Source organism: Trichechus manatus, unplaced genomic scaffold (assembly GCF_000243295.1).
Source record: "Trichechus manatus latirostris isolate Lorelei unplaced genomic scaffold, TriManLat1.0 scaffold00005, whole genome shotgun sequence".
Lineage (NCBI taxonomy): Eukaryota > Metazoa > Chordata > Mammalia > Sirenia > Trichechidae > Trichechus > Trichechus manatus.
Window position 1 is genome coordinate 17546421 of NW_004443941.1, and position 13352 is coordinate 17559772.

General features: G+C 37.3%; 1 protein-coding gene across 1 annotated transcript in view; it reads right to left on the reverse strand.

Annotated features, from left to right (window-relative positions):
* Window positions 1-13352, reverse strand: part of CAMKMT (calmodulin-lysine N-methyltransferase) — a 456979-nt gene that overhangs the window by 63441 nt on the left and 380186 nt on the right. The window contains exons 4-6 of the mRNA XM_004369498.2: window positions 6267-6327; window positions 4289-4343; window positions 3167-3230 (exon numbers count right to left, since the gene is read on the reverse strand). Of these exons, the coding sequence (XP_004369555.1) occupies window positions 3167-3230; window positions 4289-4343; window positions 6267-6327 (180 nt within the window). The remainder of the gene's footprint in view (window positions 1-3166; window positions 3231-4288; window positions 4344-6266; window positions 6328-13352) is intronic.

Here is a 13352-nt window from a genome sequence, read left to right on the forward strand (position 1 = left end):
GAACCAAAGGATCTCATTTCCAAATTTATCCTTTGTTCTCTTAGGGTACAGATAAAATGCTGCCTTTAATGAATGGTCGCTGCCAGGTAGGGGGGCTCTAAGATGCTCCTGGGTTAGACCCAGCAATGCAGTTTAAAGACTAAGGAGAATCTCAGAGTGGCTGGTGGGTTCGAACCGCTGACCTTTTGGTTAACAGCTGAGTGCTTTAACCACTGCACCACAAAGGCTTCTTCAAAGACAACTACCCATAAGTCTGAGAAAATATTTAGGACCCACAATAATCATTTATATCTCAAGTCTTAATATCTTTTCTATCTCTGTTTAAAACAAATCTCAGATCAACATCTAGCTTTCCAGAGTCAAGGCAGAGGGGCTCTGAAAGACATAGACAATCCATCTGAAACATTTTAGGGAGATAGTAAATAACCTTGCAACTGGTTGATATGCTTCTGTGGTATAAAAATTCAGAATTTATCCACCCATTGCTTCACATACTAAAAAATAAAAATAACAGAGAAGATAAAACAGAAATATCAGAAAATGCCTTTTTTTAAAAAAAAAAGATAAAAATCAGAATCTTATAAGCGTAAGAGGCTAGGAAGTAAGACTCAGTTGGATTCATTAAATTCAGATGCCAAGAACAAAAAAAATAATTTTTTAAATGACAAGGGTAATAAACAGGCCAATACTCAGATGTGATGTACGACTGCCAGGTCGATTTTCAATTACATTTCACTGATGTATTCATTTGTTTCTTAATGTGCTCATCTTGCCCATTAAGAATAATTAGCAGCTTTGCTTAGAGATTTTCTGGTTTCTGGCAATGTTTCTCCCCTTTTTTTGTTGACATCCACTTTTACTTTTTAGAAAGTAATTTTTGGATAATATCCTACAACTGCTATATAATTTAGGCTTCCTAAAATTTTAAAGGAAAGATGTAAACAGTAATTTTTAAATGAGTTTGTTTCTATCTATATGCATCAACAATATGCGAATCAGTGAATTAGTTATTCTTACAGAAAGTGGGCATACAAATAGAAAAAAAAAATTTCCATTCTTATTAACCTTACTCAGTAAAACAGATTACGACGAATGCCAATTATAAGCTCCGTTAGCAAGTCAAGAATAACAGTATTAAAAGCAGGAAAAACACACTGCCAATTTTTAAGGCTTTATGCATGCTTTTTTCTCTTAATTAAAAAATTAGATCTAGTTACAACAGAAAAAAGGCACACAAACATAGAACAACCGCATGATAAAAACTGAACTCCATCAGGAAAGTCCTAAGAGATGAAATAAAACACACTACCAGTTTTGGTCTGCATCCTGAAAGGACCTACTTTATCTACATTGTAAAGTTCTTCCCCTCCTGCCCTTTGGCACCCTGCTATATTAAACCCATTGTAAAACCCAGCACAATAAAGCACTCTCAGGGCTGAGCTTCTGAGGACCAAATGTTAAAAATCCATTTTCTTGGGAGGGGGCTGTACCAATCATTTCTTTGAAAGGCCAGCAGAGTGAATACAGAATCTGAGATTTCCTCTCTGATTTCAAGAGCTGGCACAGCATCTTGGCCATTTAAAGCAAAGGTGCATTAATTAACGACATTAGCATTCCTTCCCTTCTTTGGAAGCTCTGTAGTTTGGCTCAATAGTCATTTTAGTGCAATGAAATTTACATACTGACTACAGATGCTTCCCATAGTTGGATAAAAGTTCTAATTGGTTTCTGACGCTATTCAATAAGACACCTGCTGCCTTGAGAAAAACCTCAGGCTACTGGGTCCAATCTGTAAGTTTTGGTGGCTAAAATGACCTTCTCTTGTCCAATAACCCTGCCTTTTTTCTACCCCCCCAAACATCCGTTTGAGCTGTGCTGGCATACCTGACTTCCTCTCGCTGTTTTCCCCCTGCCATGTGGAGGAGGAGCACAGTGAAATGATACAGTGCAGGAATAACTCAGAACAAAGCAGAGGGAATGAAACAACATCAGCTCATCTTCAGGAATATTTTGAAAAACTTGCGACAGTCTCAAGATCATGATTAAAATCCTGCATTTAAAAAAGGAAGCACCTTTTGTGATCTCTTTCCCTTGTGTGAGAGGCCAAGCTTGTGATTGGCTGTTTTGCCTCCCTGAATTTTTTTTTTTTTAAGTCTGTCAGGCAATTAGCTGGGTGGGGCTCTGCCGAGCACACAAGTGCTGCTGAACAGTATTAGCTACTGTGCTTCTTAGACCTCCTTTCTCCTGTTTGAGCAGCCTGATGGGGCTGCTGCAGATTTTACTTTCAAAGAATTACATAGGAAAGTCAGAAAAAGAAAATCCAAAATACATTTTATGTCAAATGCCACACAAATCAAAACTGCCTTGGCATTTTAGGGGGCTAAAATTCAGGTAAGTCGACAGCCTACCTCCTAATGTAAATGTAAGGTGCATCAAAAAACCCAAAGCAAACATCTTCCACTTTTCCATTTCAGTGTCTAATGTCTATTAACTGTCCCTGAACATATGAGCTTGATTGCTAAAGTAGCCACAAATTATGCTTGCTTTCTTAGTTATAGTACAGTTCCATTTCCATGAACTCTGTGTAAACCATAATCTAACATAATGGGGTTTGAACTGTAATCGCAAAGCAGAAAAAAAAAAAAGGATAGGTTTTATAATCCTAAATAAAAGGAAATAATGAAAACTGGATAGGTGTTTCCAGTGGGGGATGTGCATAACTTCTCAGGAATTCAGGTAGTTACAATATTACATGGTAGATACAATATCACACGCATAAAAGATAATATACGAAACAAAGCTGGAAATTAATTTTTGCAAGCATTATCTAATACAATAAATATTAAACAATGTATTTTATACCAACAAATTGCAATGGAAATCAACGAAAAAGAATGCTTGAAAATGAGTATGGAAATATTTCTTATGCCTTGCATGGCCCGCAAAATGTAGGCCCCTTTAATGAGAATTGACTAGGAAAACGTAAAAAAAAAACACGTGTAGTTCTATGCAACAAATTCCATATATTTCTACTTCTTCTTAATTACTTATAGTGGGGGGAAACTCTTTTTTAATACCCCATGCTGTCTTTCTTTATATCAATTGTTACTCAGCCAGGAAAAAGGAATGAGCACAACACACCCGTTTTCTATCTGAATAAGGATACTTCTGATGGCCTTTTCATTCCCATCAGTTAACAGAACTTCTTTGACATCTGCAGAAATAGCAACCTGGAAAAAAAAAAGGGGAGCACAGCAAACAATGAGCAAATATGCTTGTCTGTGTGGAAGTGAAGACAGGAGTGACAAGCCTTCAGTATCATGCTTCCTCACCTATTTCTCTGTAACAATCTTCAATCTTTTTTCATTTTATGTCTGCATTATTTTAATCATTCAATCAAATCAGTCAATACTTTTATCATTCCATTTGCGGGAGCCTCTATCTTGCTATCATTCTGTTCAGTAATTGCATTGTGACAGCGGATGATGGTATTCTGAGAGGCTTTCATTTGTGGGCTTCTGTTTATCTAGTAGAGCCATCATACGAGGCTGTCACTCTGCCTTTCAGCTTGCTTCTGTCTGACTGCCTGATGCCCTTCATATAACTTTGCATTGCAGGCAGATGGCTTTGTGAGGGTAATTTTTTTGTGAGCTTTGACATGCTCGCACATTGGGCTGTAACCTCGACACATTGTATAAGAGCGACAGGTTTGTCAAATGCCAATCAGTGTAACAATATGCTTTTATTTGTAGAGACATAAAAACTTGTCTAATGCACTGTGCTGCTACATAATATCTCCTGAATACATGACTCAGAACCCAGAGAATGGGGAACTACGTTCCTGAATGGCCAATCTAATTCAAAAGAATCTAATTACTGAGCGCTCTGGATCATGTTTGTTGGTGTAATAATGCAGGCAAAACATTAGCAGCTATATCATGGTGCTCCAACTGTGATTCGCCAGGCTATTCCTGTATTTTAGCAAATGGGACTATAATCTGAAAAAAAAAAAAAAATGCTTTTGCTATGGCAAAGAAAGACCGTGCAAGGCCTGGAATGTCACAACAAGCGATACAGACTACACTGAGGTAAAATGTTTCTGCTCATCGAGGCAACCATAAAATCAATATGATCCGAAAGTAAGTCAATCTAGAAGGTCTCTGAAGACCCGGCAGCTTGACCGCAGCTGATGCTGTTGACGGTTCTCTGACCCAGCAGTTGGAGGCCCTGGAACATTTTTCCTTTTGTTCCTCCCTCTGAATGGGATTGGAATTGAGAAAAGACCTACCATGAGCCCAGCCAAGCATGTCATGCCACCCCCTAGCTCACACACAGCAAGGTCTCTGAAAGAGAGAAAAGAAATGATAGAACCCATACAAATTAGATGAAAATGGTCAGAGAGATATATATGTTACAAGAACAAATTGCCATCTGCAGTAAAAACGGCACTACCAGGAAGTTGTGGAGACATGACTAGGCTACCTCACGTCGTTTTGCGTTTTAAAAATAATTATGAAATAGAAAAGTCACAAAGCAGGCAAATCAGTGGGGGACCCCTCATTAGCGTTCACTGCAACATTACCACCGCTGAGCTGAAAAATCTGAGAAGGTTCCCTTTTTTTCCCTTGTCAATGGCGCTGTCTTTTAGAACTAAACTAGCTAGAGTAGCGAAAGATAATTGTTAGGAAAGGATAACAGTGTTAATCCACATTCATTCCTTCAAAAACAGTTAGACAAGTAAATGAAGAATATATATGAGTGTGTATATACCTATATTATAGTCACATACACAAAACACACACACACAAATAAATGCAATCCTGAATTTTTTTTTTTTAATTCTAAAACAAACTTAAACATTTTGGAAAGCTGAACTGCCCCCATAAAGAACAATTACAACAAAGAGCATTTAGCAATTAACACTTAAATCACAGTTGACCCCGATGCAACACAGTGAATAAACAATGCAGGCGCATAATGTAGTTAGCCAGCAAACCCAGGCTAACGTAATGACTGGGCTCTGACTTCACCTCTCAAAAGTAAAGCACCTCAGAGTTAAAGCTGACAATCTGGTGTGGCACTCTGCACTTACCTTTCCCTTTGTGCTTATACATCAGCCCTCAACGTGGGACATTCTCACCCTGGCCCACAGCTCACTGACTGGAGCTCCAGTCAAGCTTAAGCCCAGTGAGATGAGCAAATGCCAGCCTTCCGGGGCAGCTTTGCAGCCGAAATTCACGACTGCTCTGTTCTTATTTTATATGCTTAGGCTCTGTAGATAGTTTCTTATTCCAAGTTTGGGAAGTTTCTTCTCTCAGGGGGAGAATAAAGCAGGACTAAAAAGGGAGGGGGGAGGGGAAGAGAAGAAGCCAAGCAAGGACATTTATATTTTGAAACACACTTAATGAGTAAAACAATCATAGACTGGTTGGTAAATATGGACCCACAGAGCTTCAAAAAATACATATTATACATATTATTGACCCAACTTGTAACTACTTATTGTTAAAACACACACCATGATCCCTAATGGCTTATCTGGAATTATAATGGGCTATTCAGGAAGTATACATTGGATGACTTTTACAAAATGAGAATTAAGTTGAAAAACCTGTATTTTCTGGGTCTACCAAACATCTTTAGAATTTTCAAATAAAAGGAGTTTTTTTTTTCTTTCTTTCTTTTTCCTAAATCCCATTCGTGGGTTTGATCTGTAATGTACACTCACAGTTGAAAACATTTATTTCTGCGGCATGAATCTGTAATAATAATTTATACTTTACAAATACAAATTGTTAGGTATATATGCATACCTTTAAAACCAGGGGTGGAATGGCACCTTTAAATAATAGCTGTGGGGTATTTATTTATCAAATATTTTGTAGTGAAGTGACTTTCCTAGCAGAAGTTGAAAGAACATCTTTATTGTTTTTTTTTTTTTGACCTTCACAATCAGTAAGGATTGATTGGAGCTTCACTTTTGTTTTCCCAAAATCAAAGTGAAACAAAATGCCTTGAGTGGAAATCAAAAGCCTTTGACATATAGCAAAAAGCTTGCTGTGCAATATTAGTACCCGAAGGCATTTCAGATTTCTTTTTCAGAAGCAACATGTTTTCACCATGAACTTCTTTTTTCTTTCTTTCTTTCCTCCCATCCTTGTCTTTAAAAAACAATTTAATTTGAAGAACATAATCATGGGACTCTTTAATATGTAGACACGATACTCATAATGAGCTAAAAAGTATTTTTAAATGCAGCTCTGTACCTGAATATATCCTTGTGCTTGAGGGCATAGTAAGCTAAAACTTCTTCAGACGGCCAGATACCTAGAAAATAGACGAGGACAGACCTTTTGATTATAGAAGTCCCTCTCTTAAGAAATGGCCTATAAAAATAATATTCAGTCCAAGGTATTTCAACCTGAAACAAACTTAACATTACTTGTTATGTTTACCTTGTTGCTGTTGTTTTATAATGGTGAGATTCATAACCCTTTCCCCAGGAAACCAGTAAACGATCCTAAATAAATTTTACTAAATTTCAATCACAGCAAAAACCATAACAACCAAAATAACAAATACCAAAAGTTAAATTTTAATAATATTTCAGGTAGATCTTAATCTTGCATACATGAACCTTCTTTTCAGTCAATTAATAAGTACCAGTGGAAGACCTACTATGTATTCAGCCCATGTTAGCTAAAAAAAAAAAGAAAAAATCACTTGCAGGGGCAAATAAAACCACTGAAGTCACACCTTTTAGGTTGAATCCATACTAATGTTTTTACAATGTAAAATTATTTCCTTTCTTCAACTAAGAAAGTCAAATTAAAGCAGAAAATCAAGAAATTTTAATTTCATCAACTTTGGCACATCTTTAACTTTCCCAATAATCCTAGCCCACTAAATTCCATGGAGGGGCATCTTCTAAACTTGTCATCTGTAAATCATTTATTTAGAAGACTTACATGGTCTTCATGAATGGATATGAATTGCTTAAGGAGAAGACAAATGTATTTGGAAACTGTAGTTTCTAGTGGTTATCACTAGATGTAGGATTATGAGTGCTGTTAATTTCTTCTTTATACTTGGTTGTATTTTCCAAAACTTGTACAATGATCATATATTACTGCTATAATCAGAATAAACTATAGCAAAAAAAAAAAAAAAAAAAAAAAACCTGTTGCTGTCAAGTCGATTCTGACTCACAGTGACCCTCTAGGACAGAGCAGAACTGCCCCATAGGGTTTGCGAGGCTGTAATCTTTACGGAAGCAGACTGCCAAATCTTTTTCCTGCAGAGTGGCTGGTGGGTTTGAACTGTTGATCTTTCGGTTAGCAGCCAAATGCTTAACCACTGCTCCACCAGGGCTCCAAATAAACTATAGACTTCTAAAAACGATGTTTTCCCCAAGTGGTCAGACCCAAAGATCAGGCCACCAGGCAACCTCCACTGCTCGAGGTTGAGAACATCATGCATTCCTGGGAAAAAGCAACAAATATTCTCCGCCTTAGCATTAAGCATTCTGCTGATGGATCTTGATGTAAAGTTGAAACACCTGAAAGGCTTACCCCCCTCCACCCCCGCCCCCGCCAGATGCATTTTCAACTTCAAGGAGTAGAAAATCCAATCATTTCAGAGAAGAGGATGTTAAAGAAATGCTAAGTAAAATCCTAAAGAGATTCCATGGGTAGATATATGAATAAGCAAAGAGATTACTTCATTGAATGTTTCCTGCAGAGAAGTCTAGTCAGGTGTACTCATCACCCCAGCTTTTGTGGCATTTCTGGTAGAAATGACAGCTTGGGGAAAAAACAAGAAAAACCAGCAAGAAGGTCTGGGATTAGATTCATAAGCAAAGTCATAGAGGCAGTGAACCAGAGGTACTTTGATTCAGAATTATTGGGCTCCAATCCCAGCTCTGCCATTCCCTAGCTTAGTGATCTTGGACAGGTTATTCAACCTCTCTGTACCTCAGGTTCCTCATCTGTAAAATATGATAATAGTATCAATCTCACAAATTATTGTATTAAATTAATAAAATACATACAATGTGTTTAGAACAATTCCTAACTCATAACAAGCTCAGACAAAAAGGAAGTTAACTGTTGTTGATACTGGCAATCACTGTTATTATTTTTGTTCCCCTGCAAAGGGAGATGGAAAAGTTGAAGACAGAAAATGTGAACCCAAAATAATTATCTCGACATCTGGCACATACGGAGAACCATTTCGACCTACTGCTACACATCAGCTTTGGCCTGCCCCCAACGTCTAATACCTGGCATACCTCCATACAAAAAGAACTCTATAAAACTATAGTACATAATAAAATTCTCTGAAGGAAGAGCCTAACACAGTGTTCTACATCAAGTGGATATAATCACCATAATGATGAATTTCTTTATGCCTTTAGTAAATGGTTTTGAGGTTTTAAAAAGTAATGATGGGGAAGAGTACTTTACTAAAATTTAAGCCTTGGTTAAGTACAAAAATGTGACTTCTAAAATGCATAGTCTTTTAAAAAGAATTTTATAATTTTCTCAAAAAATTACAGAGGTTGATTTTTTAAAATAAATTAAATACCAAAAAAATTTAAAAGAATGAAATTAAAAAAAAAATTACCTAAAATTCCACCACTAAGATATAGTTACCATTAACATTTCGGACAACATCATTACAAAAATCTTTCTAGGCATAAAGGTATTTTACACAGATGGGATCTTGTCATGCAAGTATTCAATACCCCCTCTCCTCACTTACCGACACAGTTAGGTTCCAAAGACCAGGTCGTTATGTGAAATTGGTGTTATGTGAAAATGGAGTACGACCGCATCAGATCACAAAATGGAGGATAGTTACATAACTGCCAGATTACATCATTACATAACTGCCAAACCACTGAGAATCATGGCCCAGCCAACTTGACATATAACCTAAACCATCAAAGCCAGCATTACTCTCACCTTGCACCTCGGCATTCGTTACTGCCAGCCATGTTATTAATGCGCAAAATAGTCAGATAGTAGATTTTTAGCACTGTAAATGCGAAATGTCGGATAATGAGATAGTGGATAAGTGAGGAGAAGGTGTTAATCTGATTTTGTCCCCACTCAATATGTGGCGAATAGCTTTGCATGACCATAAAAATATACCTGTGTCATTATTGTTAATGACTGCCTAGGTAATCCATGCTTGCATCATAATTTACTTAACCAGGTTCCCCTCCGTAGATATTTTGGTTAGTTCCTAATTTTTTGATACTATGAGATTATAAAGAGTGGTGCAGTGAAGACACATCTTTTCCCAAATATTTTCTCCTTGGGTCAAATACCTAGACATGGGATATCTGATCAAAGGGTAAGCAAATTTCACATTTTTATATATGCTACAAAACTCTTCCATAAAATTTGTACCAAGCTACACCCCGATAAGAGTGTTCATTTCCTCAAAAATAGGGCTTTGTCGATTTTATTTTTGCTAACCTATTAAGTTAAAAAAAGTTATCTCAATGCAAATCAAAACCATAATGAGATGTCACTTTATACCCACTGTTGCTGCTGCTGTTAGGTGCCATCAAGTCAGTTCCAACTCATAACAACCCTGTGTACAACAGAACGAAACACTGCCTGGTCCTGTGTCACCCTCACAGTCATTGCTATGTCTGAGCCCATTGTTGCAGCCACTGGGTCAAACCTTACTGAGGGTCTTCCTCTTTTTTACTGACCCTCTGCTTTACCAAGCATGATGTTCTTCTCCAGGGACGGTCTTTCCTGATAACATGTCCAAAGTATGTGAGACAAGTCTCGCCATCCTTGCTTCTAAGGAGCATTCTGCCTATACTTCTTCCATGACAGATTTGCTCACTTTTCTGGCAGTCCATGGTATATTCGATATTCTTTGCCAACACTGTAATTTAAAGGCATCAATTCTTCTTTGGTCTTCCTTAGTCATTATCCAGCTTTCATATGCATATATAGTGATTGAAATTACCATAGCTTGGGTCAGGCACACCTTAGTCCTCAAGATGACATCTTTGCTTTTTAACACTTTAAAGAGGTCTTTTGCAGCAGATTTGTCCAATGCAATACGTCGTTTGATTTCTTGACTGCTGCTTCCGTGGGTGCTGATTGCGCATCCAGGTAGAATGAAATCCTTGACAACTTCAATTTTTTCTCTGTTTATCATGATATTGCTTATTGGTCCAGTTGTGAGGATTTTTGTTTTCTTTATGCTAAAGTGTAATCCATACCCACTAGGATGGCCATAATCAAAAGACAATACGAAATATTGGTGAGAATGTGGAGAAATTGGAACCCTTATGCACTGCTGGTGGGAAGTAAAATGGTGTAGCCACTTTGTAAAACCGTCTGGAAGTTTCTCAAAAAGTGAAACATAGAGTTACCACGTGACTCAGCAATTCCACTCCTAGGTATATATCTAAGAGATATAAGAACATATGTCCACACTAAAACTCGTATTCAAATGTTCATGGCAACATTATTCATAGTAGTCGAAAAGTAGAAACAATCCAATGTCCATCAACTGATGAATGGATAAGTAAGATGCAATGGAATATTAATTAACAAGAAAAAGAAATGACGTACTGATACATGCCCAACATGGATGGAACTTGAAATCATTATGCTAAATGAAAGAAGCTAGTCACAAAGGACTATATATTGCATGATTCCATTTATCCGAAATGTCCAGAATAGGCAAATCCATAGAGACAAAAAGTAGGCTGATGGTTGTCTAGGGTTGGGAGAGTTGAGGGGATATGCGAAGTGACTGCTAATGAGCATGGGGTTTCTTTTTAGGGTCATGAGAATGTTCTAAAATTGTGGTGACTGTTATGAAACTACAAGCCACTGAATTGTATGCTTTAAACGGGTGGATTGTATGCTATGTGAATTATATCTCAAAAAAGCTGTTGTTTTAATAAAGTTATCTCGTTTTGGAAATACAGGGGTCTTTTAAAAAAGTTTGTATTTTCAAAGAAGTTATACATGCACATAGTTTAAAGAGTCATTGAGTTCTAAGGGGAGAGTTACGACACACAGCAGAATCCAGCTCCTGCTTGCTACCTTTCTCCTTCCTTACAAACTTTTCGTTTTCAGCTCTTTTAGCTGAGTCTTCTGGTAATTACGTCTATATTGCTACATAATATGTTTGTATTGCTACTTCTTGATTTTTCTGTTTTTGGCAAAATCTATTTACACCCTGACCCCCACTATGCGAGATAAACATTTTGTGCTTTTTTCTCTACTCCCCTCCCCACATCGCACGTGACACTCCTTATCTCCTCTTCCCTCCATCTTCCGAACGTAGATGTATTGTAATTTTGGTAAGACCAATGCTCACTGTTGATTTTATTATGATCATGAAATAAAACTGAGCTATGCTGTAAACAACGATTTCTTTTTCTTTCATGTATAAATTTTTGTCTTCCCTGGAGTTTGTAATTGTCTTTCCCATCTCCCTCTTTTTGCTAAGGCTTTTATTAAATCCCATACTCTGCCATGTTGTATAATTCTCCTTCCAGTACGTTCATTCACATCAGGTATCTTCCAGTATGTTCATTCACATCAGGTATCTTCCAGTACGTTCATTCACATCAGGTATCTTATCAGTCTCATGAGGAAATTTCTCCTGGTACCTTCTGACCTGGCTTAACTGGGCTGAATGTCCTCTATGCCTAGCGCACAGCTGATATCCTGGAATCAATTTTCACTGTCTTCCCAGGCTTCCCTTTGCCCCTCTCCTGTATTGAATCTCGTTTCCTATATTCTTGTCTTTCTCTTTCTTGGTTTACTCCCTTATTTTAGTGCAGCACGTACTCCAGTAGCTTCCGGAGGAACAGTGTGTGGGAGATAAATACTTGAGACGTTGCATGACTCAGTGAGTAATTTTAATATGGAAACTCCATGTTCTTCAGTTCTTGTGAAGTTTCTTGAAGTATTTCACTAATTATTTTCTTTCTTCCACTTTTCTCTCTTCTCTTTCTCTAAAACTCTTATTATTTGGATGTTGTATCTCCTGAACTCATTCTCTAATTTTCTTATCTTTTCTCTCCTGCTTTCCATCTCTCTCATCATTTTTTTTTTCTTTCTATTTTCTTGGAGATATCCTCAACTTTATCTCCCGACACTTCTACTGTTCTTTTCATTTATGCTATTTTTGTTGGTGGTGGTTCTCTGAATTTTTTTAGAGTATCCTGTTCCTCTTTCATAAATGCAATATCTTTTTCAAATTCTTTGAGAATATTAATTAAAGGTTGATTTAAATTATCCTTTCTTTACATAGTCTGCTTTTTTTTTCAAGTTGCTTTTTTTTGAGTTTTGGTATCTGTCACATTAAAAAACTTTCCTCAGATATCTAATAATTCTTTGTTTGCTTAAATGTAAGTATAGGAAGATAAAAGCTCATTGGAGGTGAAGAAGGGTGTCTCAGCATTCAGTCTGCATGTATTCACTTAGTCCCTCCACCCTGCTTTCGGTACACTCTCTGATTTCAACTATGCCTAGTGTCCCCCAATTCAATAATCCTCAGTTTAACCTTCTCCAGAGGATAAAACTTCAATCTTCTGTTGGGATAGTAGCCTGGAATGGGGATACAATTGCTTCTTAAACAACTTTCTATCAATTCTCTTTAGTTCAGCCCCGTTAAGTCCTACTTTTAGAAATACCTGGTGACACCAATTCCTAAGCCTTTTGAGGTTTCAGAAGTATAACCTGGGTTGGTTCTCAACCTTCCTCACTGCTGGCTTGGAATTCAGCTTTCTTACATTGGCTAAGTCAATGATTTCTCATTTATTTTCTTTCTTGCTTTCAAAATTAAGTTGTTGTATACTCTCCCATTCTCTCATCCTTGTGGGTTTATGCTTTTAAAACACTCAGTTAGGGTGGTTTAGTGGGGTTTCTGGAGGGTATTAAATTAGATGGAGTCCTTGGGTGGTGCAAATGGTTAATACGTTCAACTGCTAACAGAAAAGGGAGGTTCGAGTCCACTCAGAGGTGCCTCAGAAGCCTGGTGATCTACTTCAAAAAACTCAGCCATTGAAAACCTGTGGAGCACAGTTGTACTCTGACATACATGGGGTCACCATGAGTTGGAATCGACTCAGTGGTAATTGGTGGTGGCTATTAAATTAAATACATGTGTTTAATCTCCATCTTTACCTGAAACCCAGAAACGTATGGCCTTCTGAAAGTAGCTGCTTGTGGGGCAGTTCTGGAATCCAAAACATCCCGGAAGTATGCTTACCTCACACAGAGTACATTTTAGCACAAACACTTTAAGCTCTGAGTGGTAGGATTTCAGTATATACTTCAGAAAAAGGGTAAGTAGCA